Source organism: Mesitornis unicolor, unplaced genomic scaffold, assembly GCF_000695765.1.
Source record: "Mesitornis unicolor isolate BGI_N332 unplaced genomic scaffold, ASM69576v1 scaffold45882, whole genome shotgun sequence".
In the NCBI taxonomy this organism is placed as follows: Eukaryota; Metazoa; Chordata; class Aves; order Mesitornithiformes; family Mesitornithidae; genus Mesitornis; species Mesitornis unicolor.
In genome coordinates this window covers 29,055-53,499 of record NW_010172089.1, presented here as the reverse complement: position 1 = coordinate 53,499, position 24,445 = coordinate 29,055, and the positions used below count along the sequence as shown (strand labels likewise).

Here is a 24,445-nt window from a genome sequence, read left to right as displayed (position 1 = left end):
CGTTGGGGTTGCCTGGGCAGCTGAAGGGCAGAAGCCTGGCTCGAAGAATGGCGAGCAGAAGCCTAACCCTAAGAATGAGGGACACGCTTTCCTTTTCTTTCCGTTTTCCCCTTGCGCTGCCCCCACAGGGTGTGCTTTGAGGCTGCTGGCAAAAGTGGCGTACTTGCTAGGCAGCAGGGCCCAGGGGTTTCCTTAGGGGTTTCAAGAGATGTGCTCAAGTCTGTCTCTGGCAGCAGAAAGTAAGGAGGCAGATGCAGGAGCATGCCTCTTATTATGGCTGAGATAGATCTCAAAGCATTTCTTCATCCCATGCTGAGATACTATTGTCATACACTTAAAATGGACAAAGAGCTTTACAAGGCTTTGGTGTCACTGATCTGTGCCTGCAGGGAGCTTCATGCGGAATTGTGAGCCGCTGTTGCTAAAAGATTTTTAGGAAGTATTTGCATTTTTCCAGCAAAATTGCTAGTACAAATGCTGTAAATATACACTGTGCATAAACTTACCATGAATTGTGCTTGGCTGAGCACACACTGGTGCACATACTGCTGCTCAGCTTCCTCTTTTGTTCTAGTTGTGGCTGAAACTTAAAAACATACCTACCAAGATTATGTTAAAATAGAAGCATACCATTGTAATGTTTGCTTGTAAAGTGCCTATTTCATTTATGTTTTACTCTTTTTACCTTTATTAATCTGCAGATAATGAAGGGAGATTAGAAAGGACGTGTCCTTACTGCTTCCAGTTCCTGGTTCCTGATAGCCACCGGGTGCGCCTCAAACCAAAGATGAAAGTGACTCCACAGATAGAGAAAGTTCTTAAACGAGAGGCAAAAAACCATAAACTTAATATGAAACAGACAAAGCTTTTGAAAAGGTACAGGGAGTCAAGAAGCGTGCTGGTAAGGATATTTACTTGTCACTGCAGAATACCTGATGTTTCCCTGAAACCTTTCAGTGTCATAAAAAAAGAAGATATGGAAATCTTGCTCTTAGAAATGGAGCTCACACCTACACATTTCTTTTTTCATGAGCTTATAACTGTTCCTTTCTTTTGGCATAACTTATGTTCACAGTCAAAATTTTTGAAATCTGCCCTCCACTATAGAGAGATGAGGCGCACAATGACAAGAACAGTAATCTCTGTTAAAAGACCCCAGTCCCACGTGTTGGGAAATCTACACAAAACAGTTCTGCCCTCCCTGTGATGGCATTAGCAGCAGCCTGGATAGGCTCTGCAGATGTCTTAGATCTTGCTGAAAATTTAGTCATTTTTTTTTTGCCAGGAAATTGGCATTTCCACTTTCAGCTACTGCAGAATTTGCATAGGTTTGCAAAAATGGCAGGGTTGGCAGATTTTCGCCTTTTCCTTCTTTTCCTGTGAATGTGGTAGAACTAGGACCAGGCAGCTCTACTAGATGCAGAGTTTTAATACAGCCGTGTAGATGCCAAAATCCATTAAAATCCTTAGAAATACATTGCTGAGAATACCTCAAAACTAAGAAGGAAAATACGCCATTGACTGAAGTCAGATTGCTTTTGCAATATGTGTCGCTTGACATTTACTGCCTTTGTTTCAGCTCTGAAGAAGGGCTTGAGTGGCTGACAGATTGTCAGTTTGTTGTCTAAAAATGTACAACTTCTAACTTCACTTCCTTTCTCTCAGTAGACCATCATGGCTACATCCGATTATTACCTTCTGCACAACTGGAATTTTTTACATTTGTCGGAATGTAACTGTTCATAGGAAGTCTTTCAAAACTAAACCATACACATGTAATTTAAACAAGTTAATGTTGCTTTTGAGCCTTCAGTTCTTTTTTCCTAAAATTGCTTAGGAATATAAGATTTAATCACTATTTTATAGTAATTACTATTATTTGAAGAATAATAGTATACATTTAATCCAGTGTTGCCAAGGCATACATTACTGTTAAAGCAGGTTATGTGAATGGATGTTTTAATAAATGAGACGGCACCCTATTATGCTCAGCAGTTGCTGGCACAGTTGGCATTTTTTCCGAGGAGAGTCTGCTGGTTTGGAGAATAAAATTTGCAAAACCAAAAATTATTAAAGCATCAGTAACACAATATTAAACTGAGGAAATATCACAGAGGTTCTCAGCTGTCAGGGCAAACAGGGGTGCTCCAGAAAGGCACCTTTGCTATTACTCTCCAAATTTTAGATCGTAGTTGAGCAGCAGAAAGGGCATCTGCGGGGCTGGAATCTTTGGTTTATTTTTTGGGGATCACAAACGTTACGTGTGCATTAAGAACAGTCTACTGTCTGTTTAGACAACTGATGAACAGTGTCCTGTAGAATTATGGTGAGTTCCTAGATTTATTCTGTACCTGGAGAGGTCTGTAGGATGCAATGTGCATTCATATGAGTAGTTTAAAATTCAGTTTTAAATAGGTCCAGTTTAAACTCTGGGTAAATTCTAATCTTGAGATGTAATTACAGTTTACTGCATTCGTGTTCTGCTCAGTTCTGTTTGCGTTTGTGCTGTGGATTATGGTTTAAGTATTTCTGGTCTTAAGTATTTAAAATACTGTCAGCAATTGACAGCTTTCAAAATTAGCAATGCAGATCCCTATAATCTAACACCTGAGACTTGCAAAAATGAAAATTTGAGTGTGGTTGAAAATTAAACCAAGTAACAATGTGACAGGTTGTGCCTCTGATACCTTTCTTAGTAAGTAGAACTTGATTTGAGAATGCTTCTGCCATGAAAAGGCATATAATATAGGAACTATTTCAGGACTTCTAAATTTTTTTTGAAATATGCAGTTCAGGGAATGGAAATTAGCTGTGCAGTGCTAGGATCGATCCACTAATTCCTGCATTGTAAGGTGTTTGCTTCCATGTGTATTCTGTGGAGTGCTAAATCATCATGTGATGCTGTTTTGTTTTGGGTTTTTTTCCCCCATCAGAATTTCATTTAGAACTAAAAATACCTCAATGCCTGAGCTGTGTAAGTTAATGATCTTTCTCTTTTTTAGTTTGTTAGTCTGACAAAATGATGTCTGGAGACAGTCAAAACACTTACCTGAAAACATTTCATTTTGGCATTTCGAAATGTAATTCTCTCTAAGCAACCTGAACTTAGGTAAATTTATACACTTTGAAATGAGGAACGATTTGGTACAGGTGTTTTCAAAACTGCTTAGACACTTTTGTGACATTGTTTTGAATATGTTGGTTTCTTTAACCAGAAACATCACATAATGATGTTTTTCAGTCGGTGTAATTATGTGCCTCAAAAAGTTGTCTGGCTGCATTACTCTCATGTCTCTGATTAAGAGCAGTTGCCATGGCAGTCGGGGATATGAGGAATATTTGACGGTCTCTGCGACTGCCTGACATTCTCTGTCCTGATGCACCTCTGCAGCCTGCGCTGCTGCTGGCAGTTCCCTGCAGCCCAGAAGTAAATGGGTAGAAGAGAAAGCGCTCTTTGTCTGCAGCCTCCTCCATATTGTAGCAAATATTTTAGTACTAATAGAAGGTCCCTTCTTTGTTCACTAAGACTTGCTGTTACTAGTTGTGGATGGCCATTTTTATGATTTTGGTAACTTAAATATTTTATCTCAGGACTCCCTGGAAAGTGTGTAATACAACTTCATTGGGGGTAGAAAATGCTGGTGAGTTTAGATCACTTTGTATGTCCTGGGTTTTTTTAAAAATAAGAATACCCCTTACGTGTCCTCCAGATAACTTTCGGTTTCTTCTTTCGGTTTTGACAGAGTTGTTTTCCATATTTCACTGTACAACGTTACATTCAGAGTTACAGGTCTCCTGAAGTTAGTTGCTAGGGGGCTGGAGTCATTTCTAGATAAACTTATAGGACATGTTTGGCTTATGAAGCCTGAATGAAAATACTAGGTGTAAAGTGTGTGTTGCTGTTTACTATCTTTTACTGTTTCACTTAATCAAGTATTTAACTCATGTCATGATATTTGGAGAGTAGTTTGGATAATTTTTACAATGACTTTGTAATATAATGGTGGAAAGACTGAAAAATGGTTGCTACTTCCTTTCTTCTCTCCACAGCTGGTTACTTGCAACTCGTGCAACAAAACAACAAGACATTATGGTAAAAGCAGAGATTTTCTGGCTACCAAGACACACAATTGTGGCACTCCAAGTATTACATCTAGCCTGAGGACACCAGATGTAAAAATTCTGTCTGCAACCAAAGTGACACCTGTAAGCTGCAGTAGGTTGGGATCTAAAGGGAAGAGTCCCTCATCGCTTCCCAGGTACCTGTTTCTCTCCTATTTAAAGGCACTTTGCTCAGTAGAGTTTATGTTGTCTTGTTGGGAAAGGGCGTCATGTACTGATTTCAGTTCAGTCACTTCATAAACTTTAAATTGGTGACTGAGTCCTTAGTGTTCTGATTGAGGAGATAAAATTTAACTTTCCAGCATTTAAAATCAAAGATTCTAATGAAAAACCATTATGCAAAGAAAGCACAATTATGTTTTTGTCATTAATGTGAAATGTCTGTCTTAAAATTTATTTATAAACTACTCACTGTCCCTTGAAAATACACTGTTTATGTTCAAACTTTTTCACTCAAATTATATATGTGCACTTTCATCGTTATGTTAATTCTGATTCCTTACCTTTAAGACATTGAGTCTTGTTTTTCAGAACACGTCTGTCTGGACAAGGGACAACCAGCTCTGCTTCCAAGACTCCCCGAAACTCCAAATTTCACTTTTCAAAGCTAAAACGGATGCTCGACTTAGAAGAAAAAGAGAAAAGCCAGAAGGCAGATTTGAAAAACTTCTTGACTTTACTTTAGTTTTTCCATTACGTCAAAGTAATAAAGATTACAGTAATAAGCATTACTCCAGTTCTAGTAAATCAACAAAGTGATTTCTTTAAAACTCAAGCTGATGCCATTTACGCTGTGTAAGCATAGACCATGTTTCTTAGAAGCAAGCTCTGTTTCTAAGGGAACTGATTGTCTAGAAGAGGGAGATGAGAAAATAGGCAGTCTGATATGCTTGGGAATCTTGAACATGTTTTGCGGTCTCTTAAGAATTAAAAGCCAGCATCTATCCTTTGAGAAAGCTGTCAATACTGGATCCATCAGTGGGTCCAGCAGGACTAACATACAGTTGGCAGACCTCACTCCCACTATTTTTAAGATATTGCACACAATAAAAGCTGAAAGATCTCATCCATGCTTTACATGTTTGAGTAAAACAAAGACACTTTCACCATCACTTTTTGCAGGTACAGTATTTTCAAGGATTTAATGGAGTGTCCTGTACTGTTGCTGTCTATTAGAACCTGTGGTAATTTAAGCACGGCCTTTAACACAGCCTTGACAAAGGTTCCAGAATAGGACAGGACTCACATACAAAGAGAGAGAACTGTATAATCAGATTGAGTTTCTTAATTTTTGTAAGAGTATTTTCTGTGATTTGGACTGCAGATGATAACTGGTCCTAGAATTATGCAGAACCTTGTAAAACTGCTCTAACATGGGATGTTCTCAGTGCCAACTGACAGCTTCGCACTAGGCTGCTGACAGTGACCTGATTTGTTACTGCTACGAGAGTGGCATTGAGAATACGGGATGTTTACTTTCCGGTTGCTCTGTTGCTACCAAAATGGGTCACTTTTGTCTCATTCTGAAATGACTACAGAGAGAACTTTTTTCTTAAATGTCTTTCAGTTTGACCAGGCTTCAGAGTTTCTTCCTTGCTGGACTTCAATCTGGAAAACTAGGTTTACCCTGGGCAGTAGTCAAGTTGTTGCACCAAAACGTTTCGATGTGAATAGATGATTGCCAAGGTTACAGCGGTCTCCACTGTACGATTTTACATTTTCAGTTGAGCACAGATGTGAGAAAGCACAGTAGAAACTTACAGTTCACAACCCAGTTTGTAGCCTGCCCTGCACGTATTCTGCAGTGACAGTTCTGCAAATCGTGCTTCAGATTTCCCCTCTGAAAAGAGAATCAGTCAGTTAAAAAGATTTAAATCATTGGTTAGAAGGTCTGTATTTTCCTTTTTTTTTTCTTTTTTGTATCCTAATGAACAGGTTCTTTTCAGTGTACTTGAACTCAACTCCACTTAAGAAACAGGACCAGCAAGTAAGTTGTCAGACTTGATAGCAATCCAGGGCAGAGGAGAACAGTTAGTTGCAAATTCTACTTGGGGTCTCAAAGATTGGCATGTAACCTTTTATATTTCCTGGACACTTGCACAATAATTTTGAAAGGTTCACTGCTGTTTGTTTCTTACGTACATGTAGGATTGAATGAACTGTCATTCTTTGATCAAAGTACAGACCTTCCAGTTACCCTTTTTCCACTGTAGAACCTGGCATTAATTCATCTGTTGCTGTATTTATGGTCCAGTCCTCTGGAAAAATATTTCAATCTTGTTGATGGAAAACGTGCATTATAAAATGGCATTTGAAAAACCATTTTGCAATAAATTTTTATATTAAAAGTACACACATTGGGTAGTGCACTGCTGTGCTTCCTATGAGTGGAAACCAGCATACGCATCTATTACGTTTTAAGGTGCACCAACTTTCATGTGTTAGATCATCAGATCAAGAGTAGGCATTTGAAGCAGACCTCCCAATTGTCCGTATTTACTGCGCTTTTTACACAGTACCGAGTGGTCTCAGAGTACAAGTCACGCTCCTTTTGCATAAAACTACAGATAGTGGATAAAAGATGTGATTCTGGGGCACTGTGCTGGGAACACTAATGGGCAATCTCCCCAGGATCCCAGGAGAGCTAGGCTGGAGTACGCATCTCCTAAAAGCGTATTGAGGGTGCCAGGCACTGAGCTTCAGGTATTCCGCACTCCAGCTGTATTACTGTTGCAATGTGCGATTTGTTAACGCAGGGTTTTGTCATGCTCCAAACAACATCTTTTTCTTTGTAATTACCAGAGTTTTCAGATGTGGTGTTATTAGGCATCACTACTGCAAGCTATCAGACCTTGCTGTGAGGGGAAAAAAATTATTCAGTATGTGCTATTCCTTGTTTTATAAGTGTGCTTCAAAATGCTGGGCAGAAATAATGTTGGTGTTTTCTATCTGTCATCTGAAGTGCTTTTATGTTATTGCTACGCCTCTAATACAGCCTTTTTCTGTTACTGGACTGTGACAAAATCAATTACTGAAAAATGTGTATATAGACAACACACACACGTATATGTATATATGTATCTATATAGATTATGTATATAGGTACATAGATATACACACATCAGATGTGTGTGTATATATATCTATATAGACTGCCATGGTTTAGCCCAGCAAGCAGCTAAACACCATGCAACCGCTTGCTCACTTACGTTCTCCACAGTGGGGTGGGGTGAGGAGTAAGCCAGCATCTGCGTGGTGTTCAGCTGCTTGCCGGGCTAAACCACGGCAATGCATACTCGTATATACACAGACACATACACACATCTGATGCATCCTTCCCTTCAGAATATATTACGTTCCTGTGCTCAATGAAACACTGACTGTTAATTGTTGGATGGCCCTCTCCACCAAACCTCTGCCACACAGCGTTTCTGGTTTATATTTGAACAACTTTAGAGACCTCTTATTTCAGTGAGGCCAGAATTTCAGCCAGACTTTGTAAAGCAAGACCAAGAAGACTCTGTTAAGCAAACACCCCTGTGTATAGGTGTTTAATTATAGAGAGTTATTTCCCAGCTCATAGAAATTCCACTTACACAATGGTGTGTATATCGTTGACAGTAGTTGTGTCATACCATACATTGAAAATGTCACAAAGTGTGTCGTAATACAACCAGCTCAATTAAAATGTGTTTTATATTGAAACAACAGTTTGAGCCATTTTCCTGTTTTTTAGTATTGGGAACCTTAAGGTGGCATATTGCTACTGGATTTTCTCACACCCAGCCCCACCTCTGAAGAAACACAGACTTTGGCCAAATTAGATGGTATATGAAGAATATTTAAGAAATTTACGGTTGTAGAGATATGAGAGCTGAAACTTTTTAATGCACTGCTTCCTCACTGAAAATTGTCACACAAAATACAAATACGGAGAGTAATGAACTTCAAAATTAGTATCGACCATTTACCCAGCATCACGATGAGATTTTGGTGACTCCTAAGTATAGGGAGCAGTTTACATTAAAGCCATTTCACACCACGAGATTGCGTAGGCAAGCAATAAGCAATTATTTCAAAGATATTTTTACAACAATGTTTTATTCTATTAAATATGAAAGAGCATACATACAGTTGTTATTCTGAGGACATAAATTACACAAGGATTACACATTCTGTCAGAAAAGCACGATAATGAAACATCTTTACATTTCAAACTTTTCTTGTTAGCTTTTAACAAATGAGTCTATTTCTGTTGCAAACAAGTAACGAGTGCTATTGAACTTCTGCAAATTCCCACAAAAACATCATGCTTAGTAGGATACTTTAAATATTGTAAAGATGAAACCAGAATTAGATTTCTAAGTAACAAGATGGAAGAGATTTACTACTTAATCAAGATAAATGACACACTGAAATAGGAGCTGAGACAAAATTGGCCATTAATTAAAAAAAAAAAATCACTTAAGACACTACATTTGAGTCTGCTTTCTTTACTTGCAGGAATAGTCACTGTAATTATATGCATGAGTAACAAGCAGAACTGGCCCTAAATATTTATAAATGGAACTGTCAAATATTAGACATGTTGGCTTTCTAGTTCACTATTTTTTCCACTGAAAAAAAACCCACACCCACAAATCTATTTGCTTACATTTCAAAAGGTGAAAATCCAGCTCTTCTGCAGAGGGCCAGTGAAGCCTATGTACAATTCCCACGTCCTCCACCGTCATCTGTGCAGGGGACTCCTGCATCCTATGTATGTATCTTGGGTCACCACTGAAGTACCAGACTGAGCTACCACTGACTCGTGAGAGCAGTATTAGTCTGTGGAAGTCCTAATACATTGTCTTTTTAAACTGCAGGTGATCAGGAATGTAATTTTACCATAACGAAAGCTCTCAGTTTGACATTCAGAAGACTGCTCAGATAAAATACATAATAAGCATGTAGTTTGGGTTGTGTTGCTAGGGATTAATTGAGGTGTTTTCATATATCAATACAAACATTAACAGAGTGAAACAGACAAGCTAATGTTACTGCAGGCTGTTGTTTCATTTTCAAAAGGTGCAATGAAACACAATTGCTAAGAATGGTAAATCTTGTAACTAAGAACTAAGGATTTTTAAAACCACAGAAGTAGGGTAATATTCCTGATATATTTCAAAACATTCTGCAAAATACACAGCTCGAGTCTGCAAACACTGGAATATACAAGCAGTCCCAGTGACCTCCAAGGTAAGCATTCTCATATGGCAAAGAGCTGCAGGAATCTCTTCATATTTGTCAGAGAATCCTCAGTAAAAGTGCAATATAGTGAAGCAAATAATCTTATTATTATGCTTTTATTATTAGATGAAAAATGCTCAGATATTTTATAATTGTGACTTTTGTAGAGTGGGCATTCTGGTTTGAGTAGAGTCAGACCACGTTAGAAGAGACGGGCAGGGTGCACCCACACATCTGCTTTCCCGGGGCGGTAACACCCCAGAGCAGTTCTATTGTATAATCCCATGTGCAGCTGAAACATTGCGCTGCCCAGTTTCACACTGTTACTTCCGTTTTGACAAAACTTGACATTTGTTTTTTCCTTTTCATTTCCTCTCAGGCATGTTCTCCCTTTCCACTCCTGGGCACCCTTCCTTTCCCCACCCGGTCTCTGTTCTTCCTGAGATGTCAGAAGTACATACGTTAAGCTTTGGAACCTGAGAATTTGGAGGTATTTTTTGATACTACAGGGCTGCATTTGTATCATACCATGTTATCCTATTACAGTTACAATATAAATCTTCTAACTAGTTGATACCTGATGCCTTTCCCATATAAATAAAAAGCAATGTACCAGTCAGCCACTAATATATGACACTTGCTATATGAGTGACCTTTACCTTCCGCAAGTCTGCTTTTCCAAACAAATGCTGAGGGATCATTTCCAAAAACCCAGCTAAGAAATATTCCTTGAAATAAACAATCTCACAGTAAAATAAAGAAAAATATATCCAGAAAATAGCACTCTCTCAAAATTAAAACTTATATACAAGAAGAAGAAGTTGAGGTTTTTCCTCATTCTTTTATCAGTTCTACATTATCTGTAGATAAACAAACATTATCACTAAGAGTTAGGAATAGGAAAACCAAGTCTAGTGAAGTAAGTGTCATGTCTTTTCTAATACTCTTGAGAGATCAAGGAAATTCAGCATTCAAGTTTATTATTATGATTATTTTAAACTAAGCTTCATTCCCTATGCTTTTGAGTATCTAAGACTTGGATCCTTCAATGCACTCTAAACAAGCCATGACGCTGCACTTATAATCACCTCCAGGTGCAAATTAAGTTTTCCATGGATGGGATTCAACCATCAACTCACTATTTATCCTTCTTGTTTTATCATTTATTTTATAATACTTAATAGATTAAGCTGCTTTAATATTTATCACAAATTTGGTGCTTTTAGCAAGACTGAGCTTTAACTGCAGCTGTAATGCATATACATATATATGTGTATGAATTTATGAGCTGAGTTTAATGTACTAAACCAGAAATATTTAAATCATTAAAATTGTACTTGAGCATTCATTTTCTTATCAAGAATCTATGCTGAAAAAATGCCAATAGATGTTAATTAATTTTGCATATTAGGCTTAAACTAAAGAAATGCTCCTCTGGATTCATCATAGTTGGCTCTTGTTTTCCTGTGAAGTGGAAAACTGCCACTCAAAACTTAAAAATCTTTGGACAGCAAGTGAGCTCTTATGAAGTACTTTCAGCATTCTTATTTGTCAATTGGAGTCTTTGATGACATTAGTATTCTACATTGCATGCTGTGGAATACCATGTCAACAGCTTGCATTTTTATCTTTAGTTTGCACTGTTGGGGTTTTTTTTCCTACTTTATTGAGGTCTAATTCATGGCAACTACCGTGAGATAAGATAATTGGACTGAGGTGCTCATGTCCAAGTGTATCCATTTTAAAGAGAAAGTTTATTCTCCATTCACATTCAACAAGCATTCTAGTGGTTAGCTCTGCAGAAGTCAATAAAAAGTGACAGATCACTGCCTTCAACAATTTCACTCCAGGACTACATTGAATTGTTGTGGGTTTTGAAAAGGAAGAATAGATCATTATATTTTTTTAGATTGCTTTCATGTGAGAAGGAATGTTAATCTGCTAACAATCTGCTAGATGCCTGTCTGTATCTTTAAGTTTTAAGTGAACTTAAAAGCTGGTGCATAGTATGGTAACAAGGACTTTGCACAAATTCAGCTACCTGTAGACAAATACCACATTTGTGCCATGCAAAGGGCTTGTTTAAAAACAGACACTTGGCAATAATATTCCGCAGTTGAATGTATGCACAGGCCTGATCCATCTCCTCCTGATCAGTGAGAAAACGCGACCACGATCCAGAAATGTTTGCTGGAGGGAGCAGGTAGAGGTTGGGGGCTGGAAGCCTGTGCTGGCCTCCGGGTTTTCTCAGTGGAAGAGGATGTAGAGCATGGCTGTATCATCGTGTTGCTGATGCATGGATGGTACATAGCATTCTCAAATTTTAATACTGGGCATTTAACAATTGGGACAGTTTAGAGAATGACCTTTCAATTTAATTAAAGCCTGTAAAATGGCTTCACATTTCTGGGATTAACCTTTTTAGATGGAGGCGGACGTTCCAGAAAAAGATTAGAGTACAAATGAATGGTCCCTCAATTTAGAAACTAAGCAGCTGTAAAAAGGAGGTTACAATTTTGAAACATAATTAAACTGGTCGATTGTATAGTTTCTTATGCTGATTTTTAAATTATACTAAAATATTGCAATACTTTGAATCATTTAAAGATCTGCTTAGTGTAACATTATTTATGTTTTCCAGCACAAAATCGGTTACTAACATTTACTTCAAAAAACCCATCTGACTTGCTTCGGGAGGGGGTACTTTAAATGTAATGGACAGAAAAATCACTTTTAACTTTGCATTAAATTGCTTCAACCTTCTCGCAAACATAAGGTCATGATTTCCACATTTCACTGCCTCACTAGCAACTGAAATGTCTCAAGTTAGAAGTATGCTTTGATTATATGTTGATCTACATTAAATATAGGGTACATAGGAAAAATCTTAGCAAGTTTTTTTACACGGCACCCAACTAAAATCTTTACAAAAGATAAGATAATTATCCATTCTTCAATGTAATAGACACAGATGCCACTTTATAAATGTATCCTTCTGCTCACTCGCCAATAAAATAGTAAACAAATCAACTTTTTAAACCATTTTTTATAAATTATTAGAGTATTTTTACTGACACTCTCCAACAATATACAAAAATAATACTACAAGAGTACCAATTAGTCTGACCTACCCCTCATTTCACAGAAAATTAGAGGTTACGGAAGGATGTAATCAATCATCGCTGTAGATGTCTCCTGCAAACGGCAGGTGTACGTGGCTGCCTGTGACGTTGGGGAGCCGAGAGAGATCAGGCAGGTTCTGGATGCGCGACCTGAGTTCTTTCCGTACCTGGGACACCCTGGCTAGCTTGCGCTTGTACTCCTGTAAAGCAGAAGAATTCAACGTGAGACCCTCTTGCTAATGCTATCCCTACTACCCACGGCACTTGACACTTTCTAAAGGAAGCATTCCTTCTGTGAGTTAGGTGACTAAACATCCTTTAACGGGTGAGAACCCAGAGAACTGGGTATTTTGGAGGCAGAGCATCAGCTCTAGCATTTTCACAGCATCTGACTTCGGAAGCACAGCCATGAGATTTTTTTGCTTTGAAGTGTAAGTACAAAAATGCCAAACAAGGCAATCCCAGTTAACACAACTACACATGTTCCTTCACATGACTAGTAGAATGGGATTATTATCAGAAACTATATTAATGACAATCAATACACATCCTTTAGTATCGCTCATAAAGGAGGATAAACTTATTGATGTCAAAGAAGTTACTTTCAGCTCATGCTGATGAAAGAATAAAAATCAATCAAACACCACCTAATCAGGCCTGTCGATCAGCCCCACAAGGCTGACCAATCATAAGTATTTTGAATTCACTTTTATAATAAAAACCATATTGCATCAGTACATTTATGGATCTAATCCTGAGTTTTCAGAAACTTTTTGAACTGGGGACAGGATTTCACATTGTGTTGGAATACAGGTCAAACCACTCATTAATCACGTATTTGATGATGATGAGGCACTTGTCCCATGAAAAAACACTACACAAGATAAAGTATTTAACATTGTAAACCAGTGCACTAGAATATAGTTAGTGCTCACCTATTAAGAATATGAGACATAATGTGTAAAATGAAAACAGTTATTCCAAAATGTAGGAAGATCAGGGTACAATTTACATGAATATTTACATTACAAAAACTTGGAAACAGTTTTTGGAGAGCAGAAGAGACTAAACATTAGCAGGCAAAGTGGCGCTTTCACAACACATCAAATGCAGATGCTTTCTAGTGCGGATGAAGGTTTTGCTGCAGCTTGGGAATGGCTGGAAATAACAAGAAATAGATAACCTACAACTTGGATAATCATCCCATAGATAACATCTGTTTCATGATTATAACCACTTCTAAATAACAATGGGGAAAAAACCCTACATCATTCTGTGAAGGTGCCAAATAGAAACACTTGAAAGTTTCAGCAAGTATAAAACCACTGTGCCAATGTTTATAGAAGGTAACAGTCATGCCATTTACAAGTCCTAAACATAGTTTTAAACCATTTTTCTATATGGTTAATAGCATGGAGTAAAAAGGAAGACCTATTAAAAGACATTTTGGTAGTAGAACCCAATACAATAGTACAAATGTTAAATACCTGGGGCATGATCAAGATCACTGGACAAGGTCCAACACATAGAAAACTTAAGTTTGTGGCTATTACCAGCAGTATGGCCTTCTTATCCATGGCATTAAAAGGACCACAAGAAATCTTAAATTTGTAATGAGAAGGTAAAGCATAGCTAAAAAGAATACTTAAATCTTTACATAGAGATCAAAAAGTGTCCCTGATTTAGGAGCATGAATTCCTTTATATAATTTATATTTTAAAATGAAATATTACATACAGTTCAGAGTTTTATGAGATACTAAACACAGTGAAAATACTACAGATGCCTAGTCAGCAAAATTGTAAACACTTGGTGATGGTACACAGGGCAAAGCAGTGTTCCTTTTATGATACAAATGACCAAAAAAGTCTTACAACTGCATGTCCTGTGGTCCTAGGAAAACCAAACATTCTCTCTGGCTCAAATGACTTCAGGATACAGCTGTGGAAATGAAGGGCGGTATCCCAATACTATGTTCTTAAGAAACGCCCAAAGGCCACAAATACTTTACTGTTTCAATATCTAATATTGCAGCAGCATCCAGAGGTCTCAGTGGGCTTTTTCTGTGCAAGAGTCATAGTTCTCTGCCAGCACATAAGTAGTCAGCATGTAAGAGAGTTCTCTGCCAGCATGTAAGAGAATACATTTTCACTGTCTACTTTAGTCCAGATTGCCGAGATATACTCCTGACACTTATTTTAGAGAACTGATTTCAATGCCAGAGGAAAAGACAGGTTTCATTGTTTAGTAAAACAATTTGGCAATATACAGAATGCATTAGTTAACTAGAATCACTGTTTTCAGGAGGAGGAAGGCTGGAGATTGAGCATTGGGCAAAGAGGGCTTTGAGCAAGCTGGAAGCCAGGAGACCTGGCCTCTGTTGTGAAAGATGTACTGGTGTACAGAAGAGGATGAACAGAACTGGGAGCAGAATCAAAACACTCAAAAGGCCCACAGTTAGAAAAAGAGTTTAACTGTAAAATCACTGCAGCAGTTAATTCTTATAAATGGGGTTTGAATCAGCTGAATCCTGATTCAAGTTCATCCTCTGTCAATGAAGAATGTGAAGCAGCACATCGGTATTCCTTCATAAGCTCGAAGCATGAGGCTAAGCAAATACACACAGATCACACTCAGCAGCTATATTCCCTCAAGACTTTACTCCAAAACCTGAAATGTGCTGGTTGTTTGATTCCATTAAAGTTTCCTTTAGCTAATAATAAATCATTTCCATAGTAACAACACATTTCTGACATGCAGCATCTTCCATATAAATTTTGCCTGGGATTTGTTGCCTAGTGAATATCAGCTTGATCAACATTACTGACAGTAGGCTCCTTTTTCTCACCGAGGAAAATGTTCTCAGAAATTTGGTCTCCCAAAGAATACAGTCTTCGTCCTCTCGCCAACACCTTCAGCAGAATGCACACACTCAGGGAGACAGAACTTGTTCCTTGTGCCTTCTCAGAAATAGAGATCCCTGAGAAAGTTTTTACTATTTTACTCAGTGTTTTTACTATAAAATTAAATAAAAAATTACATAAAGTTTTATAGTTCATTATATTACTGATGCAGTATAAACTACAGAATGCAATTTTAATACAGTTCTGGTAATCCAAAGTATATGTGATATCTGCAACTACAGGTTAATGTCCACGACAATCCTTCCCCACAAGTAGAAATATTATTCACCTTATCCAGAGCACCTTGTTTTCCATGACACTCCCAAAACCATTCTAGACATCACTGGAAACGTCTGGTTTTCATGACTGGTGAGCAAGTTCAAAAGAGGGCCAATTTTCAAGCACAGTGACTTAGGAGTTTTAAGATACTTTCAAAGGGGCTGCTTCTCACAGTTTGATTCTATTTAAAATCACTAGTCACTTCTGAAAGGGTTTCCTTATATACTTTTAAGGCTGCTAATATGGTCCTGGCATTACCCAAGTAGTCCTGAACTGTTGGAATAAAATTATCAAGTACTCATTAACAAGAATATTCGTTATGTGCACAGCCTTTATTATCATAATAGAATGCTTATGTACCTACAACCTTTTTCCTCAGTGTATACATTGAAAATGTGACTTCATTAAAGCAGAGGAGTGGGAATGGGGATATCCAGGTGTTATTTCTGATATTGCTGCTCCATTAGAAATGCTGTACACTACAAAACTGAGTAACAAGTTACCACTGTCACTGACACTTCTAACTGCAGAAACCCTCATGCAGAATTTCAATTTAATTTGTAATTTATTAATTTTCATTATTAAGATATACTTCAAATTACCCCCATGTAAATAAGGGAAGATTCAAGCTATTTAATTCAAACAGTCAAGGACAAGCAGAAGTATGATGTGGGGTTTTTCTACACTGAGCATAATCTACATTGCTTGCTACTTATGAAGAACTTAACTCTTGGGATATATGGGCAACCTAATACAGAGAGTTAAAGTCTCTTCAATTTCTTTTGCTGTCTAAGATAACACTACTATTAAGCAGTAATTTTTTGTACTTCCAGACATAAAAGTAGGTTTATGTGATAATTAGAAAAACTTGTTTTGGTCATTAGAATCCCACTGATTACTAGTTTCCATTAATCAACAGTGGATACTTTGTGAAAGCAATGCTAACAAGATATGGATTCCACACCTAGATTAATAGTAATTCTCTATTAAATAAATACCAGTCAAAAAAGTCCAATAATTTTGATTAGACACTACAATCACCATGAATAATAAAAATGTCAGCAGGCCAAACAGGCTGTACACTGCAGAGAGTATTTTCCCTTCCAAGAGAAATAGGCTGAAATAGACCTTTAAATATAGATTTTCTGTAATTACCATAGAGAGATGCTACAGCTAAAACAAGTTGGAACTTCATGGATATGCTTTGCCTTTACAACATTAATAAGACCTTGAACCCTCAACTGATCACTAAGGCTACAGCAAGCATCAAAATACTGCACAGCAGAAAATGCATAGCAAAGAGAAAGCAACAAAATCTGATTCCAAAGAAAGAATAAAAAGTTTGCAGAAAACACAAACATATAATCTGTAGCCTTGTTAACTACAGAAAGAAAGGTAAGGTGGGAAGTAATACTCTCAATGTAGAAAAGCAAAACCCAAAAGGCTTTGAAGGCCTTTAAGGTGCTGAGGACATGTGTGTTCATCAGCAACCATGGCCTGCATGTACATAATTTTTAAAACTCAGATTTCTGACTTTCTATGTCCGTTCCAACCTTCCAGTTTCAGGTGCAGACATCGGAGCCATATCAAAGCTAAGGCTTCCCACTTGTCTCACTTCTCTGTGTCCAAAAACCACTAAAAATCTTCAGAGGCTCAGACAAAGCAAATAGCATGTGATACACTGATATCTAGACTTTTAAGTTCAGAAACACTGTATTTGTTTCTAGACTTCCACCTTAATTTTAAAATCTAATACCTCATCCAGTCTGGGTATTTTTCTGCAAGACTGACAACTAGACCCAAAGGAGTCAGATAAGCCGCACTGTAACTCTGGAAAACAGCTGAGCATGGTTAAAATTTTGTGCAGTCTTTAAAAATTTGGCATGGCTCACATTCTTCACCAGTATGATTAAAGGCTCAACCTATTTACCAGTGTTAAGGATGAACAAAGCCCTGGAATACCCTTAAGACACTGAACAGAGTCTGAACACAACTCTATACTTCACACGCTCACACACATGGTAGAAAAATCAAGGACAATTATGGCAAGCTTAGGAAAGGACTGGCTCTGCTAACTTTTCATTACACAATTTGACTGTTTACTAGAAAACAGATTTTTTGGAATAAATCTTTAACTTGCCAGTATGTTAGCACCTATCAGTTTTCCACTAGGTCCTACCACATTTAGAGCAAAATAAACAGCACTGAATCAACGAGCACCTATCTAGCGACCGCTTTGTCTATTCCTCGCTGTTCTATGCACTGCCCCACACATTATTTACTGTATGTATTACTCTGTATGTAGTTTTACAAATATTCTCATATGCTTTCTAATGGCATATTTCACCATTACAAAATACAATTTACAATTTATTCATAAAACTTCTTTGAGCTGCCTGATCAAAATGAAATGTGTCCTCTATTTTGAGTATCCCATTTTTCTTAGTACTGAAAATTAGCAGGAACTTAATGTTTTAAAGCAAATTTTCTAAATTAAGTTAAAATATTAGAAAGTCAATAAGCTCTGAAGTTTGAAACCCATAAACTAAATTAGTGACCATCTGGGGAAAGCTTCATTAAGTGGCTTTGTCTACCATCAACTGTTATGCTTTGGTACAGACAAGAATACACTGCAGATCTTCAAATCATAAACTCCTGAGAGCAGCAGTAGTAAATAGGAACAAAGCATTTCACCAGGATATTTCCCATCCGAAGGGTGATTATCAGAAATGTGAAGTCCTTCACAGTGGTCACAAACTATTCTTCCCATTCCTTGAAAACACCAATTTCTTTGTCCAGCTCCTTCCAGTCTAAACCTGGGTTTCAAATCTCATTCACCCCAGTCTTGACTCCTGGTCTCCATTCCTTGAACACTGTTCCTAGAACCAACCTCTTTGTCCAGCAAGGCTGTTCAACACCTCTCAGACTCTGGTCATGTCTGTATTGACATCTGATGCAAACACTCTCAACCGGTTTTTCCCTAACTGTTCCCATTTCCTTTCTTTCTGGCTTTGTATCTAAATTCCCCCCTCTCCAATCCTGGTCTGCACTTAACACTTTGTCTATAGTTTTGGCTGCGTCTGGTTCCAGTTCCACCTATTTCTCCCCAGCTCTATACTTAGCCTGTCCCTGTTCTCTGCCTATATAATATCTCAATCAGAGCTATCACCTCATACCAGTGTTGGCTCCCATTCTCTTAGTCCAAATGAATTTCAGTTCCTCTCATTTCAGTCCTACATGATATCCTGCTTTCCTGGCCAGTTGCTCCCTTTCTTCTCAGCCAGTTGATCTCCTATTCTTTACTGTAATGTCTAATACTGGATCCCTTCTTAATCTCTGCAGCCTCTGGAGCCAAGTTCCATGTGAACTTGTCCAGGTTTTGCATTCAAGTCCATCTGCTTCCACCTCTCCGGTACAGAGACCTCCATGGACAACCCTCCCATGGAAGAAGTTCTCTGCTCTCAGGTCAGCTGCTTGGCCCATGGTCAGCTCAGAGAACAACCACATAGTTACAATTGCAGAGGTCTTATTAGCCCAAGCTGGAAAACTCTGGCAGAGAAGCTCTTCATGGAAGTTAGTAATATTTTAAGAAATCTCTCATGAGCATATTAAAAGTAAGATTTTTCCAGAGCCATGTAATTTTATTAAATTCAGGTTGATTTTCATTACTATATCAAAATGCATTCCCCTGACAGAAATAAGGATTTCCCCATTCCATAATACTTTGAGAAAGAACATGAATTACATCATCTCAAAGAAAAGGTCATTTTTTAAGCCTGTTTTATCACAAACTTGTCCTTAGCTTTATTCTTGAAGATTGTGTTGGTAAAAAGTTGGTCAATGTTTGGGAAAGTTAAAGAAAAGAAAACAAGGACTTAGAAGCTTGATTACCAGAATTGCTAGGCTTACTTAGTTTATATTTACTTCCATTCAGTCATAAAAGGTCCACAGTGATTAGTATTAATTTATTAAATAAATTACTATTTAAATAAATTGACTTAATTAGAGAATCTCTACGGGACAATGATCTAATTTAAAGCATTTCAGGATGGCAGATATGAGCAGATTAAATGAAAGATGCCTGCTTGAGGTTAAATTTGGTCTACTTGTGTTTTATTATCTGATACCACATTTTTATCTGATTGAAAATTTAGCCATTATAATAAACTCAAAGCTACACACTTCCAAGAGATGCTTAAATTACACTGAATTCTTAAGTTTCAAATTTTGGCTGAGAGAAAGAAGTTTTGGAAAACTGATGACAAGCAATCAGGCACTTCAGAACAATTCTGAGCAATTGTGCTCTAACAAATATTCAAGTTGATAATCTATACAGACACACAAGGGATAAAGCAGAACAGTTTTAAAATAAGAAAATAAAAAAAATTAAATGGCTGCAGTCTTAGAGATAGCTTCTTAAAAGTTCACCTGTTCACAAATGATCTGAAAGAAATCCAAATTAAAGGATATCAGGGTTCAATTTTAAAGCAATCTATGAATGAACACTTCTGATGGGTCTATTAGAGAAAACACGCCTTTAGCAATGCATTTAAGAACAGTTGTGTAAAGTCTTCAGGCTCAAATCTTTACTGTGCCTAACAGCTGAACTGTAAAAATTGTGTATGTCAGATGCACATTGCTCATTTCACACAACCCTTGCCCGCCGGTCATTACAAGTCTCAGTTCCAACATCAGATTCCACATGTGCAACCCATCTTTCTACAGCTAATAATGCTGTGGGTCATGAACCACAGAAATGTGCACTTTGATGTTCATTATTTAACAGAGACAAATGGACATCTGAAAATATGAAAATTCTGAAAAGCTGAGATTACATCTAACTATTTGGAAGACAAAAAGTGAATCTAAGAATGAAAGTAACACTGCAGGACACTAAGTAGGGGATTAATCCATAGTTAGCCAAGAGACAACTCTTTCAGATCCTTTTCTTTTGTCAAAGACAGATCTACGTAGAGGAGAAGCATGAGACCTAGTTTTATTGCAGCAAGGCTGAGCACTAGTAGCACTCTAATTCAAGCAGTAGAGAGCTTAAAGCAGGGTAATGTGTATAGCTTTTGCAACTGCAGTGTACAGCCACTCAGTGTTAACCTGTGAGCAAGAACTGAAATGAATGAGAAGTGTGTGATTCAAAAGTGTTTTATTGACCTGAAATTGGGTATTAGCTGTATTTCAAGTTAAATAAATAAAAGTAATACAGTCAGAGGACCTCAACGTTCTGCTACAGGTGAGTCGAGGCTGTTGACCATGTTAAGTAATCTACCAGTGCAAAACTGGTCTTGGATATTTTGAACAAGCTCCTAAAACTGATTTTTAAAAAATATTTATTTCTGTCTTTTATTTTCCCAGTTCATAAATGACTCCTGCTCAACTTGAAGAAACAGCTGTGAAGGACAACCACCCTACAATGCCAGAACAGTCTTACCTGAAGAGCATGTAGCTATTTCTTAAAGAGATTTTTAACAAATGGTTCTTAAAATAAACCAAGAAATTCCAGGGGATCATCCAATGTGTGTACACTCTGATAGATTTTATCAGCTAGGCGGTTTCGTATTACATTTGTCAACTCATTCTTACAATTTCATTAAGTAGGTTGAAACATCCATTTTAGAGACATGGATTCTAAGGAAGAGGATTTAGTTACCGCTCAAAGATAAACATTCATAAGCCTGATTTGCTTTAATGGTAGTTGAAAGTGCTCAGAATCACTTGAGAATTGAAACCGTAGTTTACATGACTAATGGGAATAATTATCTGTGTAAGACAAACTGTGGATATGTTGCGTGGTAATTTTGTTTTTCTTTCCTTTGGTGAGTGCGAAATAGACACTTTGAATGCAGTGTTCAGTGGTAGGGATGGGAGCGTGAGAAAGGTAAAAGTTAGAAAGGAAGAACTACACAGCAGTAAATATTGTGACTTCCTGAAACTGCCCCTCATATGTCCTGTGGGAATATCTCCAGTGAAAACTCTACCATGCATGAAGGAAACAAACAACTGCACCCCTTCTACAGTCAACAAGAAAGGAGCTGAATCTTGATCTCTTAACAATGCACATAGATACAAGCTCTATCATTTAAAAAACAGTGCTTACCCTCAAGCTTTAGTTTCAAAATATTATGATGAGAAAGTTTTGCATAAAGGAAGTGATACCAATAGAGAGCACAGAGCAATTACAAGAGGAAAATCATAGTGTAAAGTGTCTTATCAACCAACCGATTCCAAGCAGCAAATTTGGCACACCCACCCACATTATCTACTCAGTTCTGAATTGCTCAAATAGCTAGCTTTATTTTATAATAAAAAGTGCGTACAAAGAGGTTGTCAGGGCAGAAATTATGAGCAACCACAGAAGAAAAATTCTAGAGAGAAAGCAGAACATAGACCAACTAAACAACATTAAAAAGATCAAGAAAAGACACTTACAGCGTTTTTCCTGAGTTTACTTGGCCATTATGAACTATTTAACTCCCAAAAGCCTACAGCTTGAAATAACCCCACTAATGCACATCCTTCTGTGATCTACTGACAAAAAAAAAACATGTATCAGAGGTTAGTAATAATTTCTATCTAAAATGTCTCAGCTTTTTAAAGCATCTTTCATCCATTCAAGCCACCTGTACTTCATTAAAAAGTTTATTAAAATTGTTATCCTGGTTTATATAGAAACTCTAGGAGTACCTGTGGGGTTTCTGCTTTGTAGTTCTGTATTTCTGTCCAGTTGTGGATGAAGTGACCCTGGAAGATCAGATCATCAGGAGAACATAGCAAGTTAAATGTTATTACAGTAATTTATTACTAAGATATTTAAAAGGAAATCATGAGTAATTCAGAAGTGCTACAGAGGAAAAATGCAAATAATGTAAAAAATTCTTTCTTTCTTTCAGTTGTTATCCAAACTTTACTAAATGTGTAATTTTGGAATGGAGAGGAATACGGGCAAGAATCATTGTTTGTAAAGTACAGCATTTCGGATATTCCTGATAAAGATTCTAATTACTGAAATTTCTGACTATTCGGTAGGCAGTAATAAAATATCTAAACACTTTTCTTCATCAGTTCCTTTCCTGTATTTCCTAAATCAGTTATTTGGGTTTTCACAGTGTTGAAAAAAACTGAACTATACAAAGTAATAAATCACCTAAATTCCCTGTTTTGCCATGTGCTTCTTGCATATCAGTATGCAAGTCACTTCGGTACATTTTCACCAGATACATTACCCTGGATTTTTCTGTATGACAGACACTCCAAATATCTCTCTTAATCATGAAAAATCCATTCTCACAAACTTGATATTGCTTTAAATTTGTATCAAAGGTTCCAGAGAAAAACTTGGGCTCTACTTCCATTTGTATAGGCTGAAATAAGAAATAAAAATATTTTAAAATATTTTTCCTTACAATAGCTCAGAAAAGCAGGGAAGTATGTGAGTTTTACGAAATTCGATGTCCAAACTGCAAAATAACTATGTGTCTCATTCCACTGGCGAGCTGCTCCAAATTCTCGAAGAAAACAAGACCTGAAGTAGCAATGGAGACTGTACTCTTGCTGCAGAACAGGGCTTACCATTGTGGCAAACTGAATTGAATACAAATTGAGTATGTATTGTTTGTAGGGCAATTTAAGAACTATTAAAATACTTGTCCATCTCTTCCCTACTTGTTCAGTAAACCATTATGACTGGTCCATCCACAAGCTCATGCTTCCAGATCTTTTGTAATCATGATGTTTAAAATAAAAAATAAATTATGCCTAGCATCTGACGACTGGGACTTGCACCAAGGGAAACAAAACCAGCAGGTCTGAACCTGCAGCTGAAGTTCAGGCACGAGCTGGACCCACTGGCTGGCACAGCAATACCAGCAAGCCAAGATCAAGATGCTTGCTTGATTTCTGGTCGGCTGGACATGATCAGTTGCAGGGCAGAGTAAGTGTTTATGAAGAACAATGTAAATGCCCTCTGGGTATGTGTTTCCAGCCTGCTATGAGGTAGAGAGATTGAGTATTTAGGCCTGGGAATGCCACATTGCTTCCACTTCGCAGTGGAACCGTTATGCAAAAGGACAACATATTCCCCATGTAGGAGGGGAGCCATGTGATAATGAACAGCACTAAATCATATGTACACTTAGGGTAAATGATTTTAACATGACTTATAATAAAATACAAAGACTTGCACCCAAACTTAAGATACCATCTTGAAGAGTGACTGTAAAAGTCAACATGCATTCAAATTTTTTTATATTTTTTTTTAACCCCTCGAGGGCTTGCCTTGTAAAGCAAGCAAGTTTATTTCACTACTGGCACCCTGCAAACCTGCCTGCGAGGGAAAAAAATCAAGCTATCCAGGCACCTCAAGCTGAAGGGGCTTAGCAGCCCAAACGAACCCCTCAGAGACTTCCAGCCAGCTCTAGCATGTCCTTGACATTGCAACAACGTAGCAAGAGGAGCCTCCACTGAGAGAGGGCAAGCAACTGCTGAAGCCGAAGAGAGAACACAACTGTCCCTGCTTCACAGCTAAAAAGAACAAACCACAAAACCATGCTTTTGCCGCTGTTCAGGGAAAGCAACTTGCTCACAGCTATGTTATCAGGAAGGCAAAATAATAAACCCCCTCTCCACAGTCATTCATAAGTAGGCTGAAATCAACAGCTGTGCAAGGCGTATTTCATTACATTTCCAGAGGAGAAATTTCATTGTGCAACGTGGCAAAAGCTGTGTGATAAAATCATGTTAGGCACTCAAATATTGGAACAAAGTGTTTTGTCAAACACA

At 37.5% G+C, this 24,445-nt stretch overlaps 2 protein-coding genes across 2 annotated transcripts in view; one reads left to right on the top strand and one right to left on the bottom strand.

The window, feature by feature from the left end:
* The window catches only part of LOC104537393 (chromosome unknown open reading frame, human C18orf21), a 5,003-nt gene extending 156 nt beyond the window's left edge, over nucleotides 1–4,847 (top strand). The window contains exons 2-4 of the mRNA XM_010180258.1: nucleotides 702–901; nucleotides 4,051–4,259; nucleotides 4,654–4,847. Coding sequence (XP_010178560.1) covers nucleotides 788–901; nucleotides 4,051–4,259; nucleotides 4,654–4,807 — 477 coding nt within the window. The 5' untranslated portion in view covers nucleotides 702–787 and the 3' untranslated portion in view covers nucleotides 4,808–4,847. The remainder of the gene's footprint in view (nucleotides 1–701; nucleotides 902–4,050; nucleotides 4,260–4,653) is intronic.
* Nucleotides 4,848–12,523: 7,676 nt separating this feature from the next.
* The window catches only part of RPRD1A (regulation of nuclear pre-mRNA domain containing 1A), a 34,920-nt gene continuing 22,998 nt past the window's right edge, over nucleotides 12,524–24,445 (bottom strand). Inside the window, exon 7 of the mRNA XM_010180259.1 lies at nucleotides 12,524–12,673. Within this exon, the coding sequence (XP_010178561.1) occupies nucleotides 12,524–12,673 (150 nt within the window). The remainder of the gene's footprint in view (nucleotides 12,674–24,445) is intronic.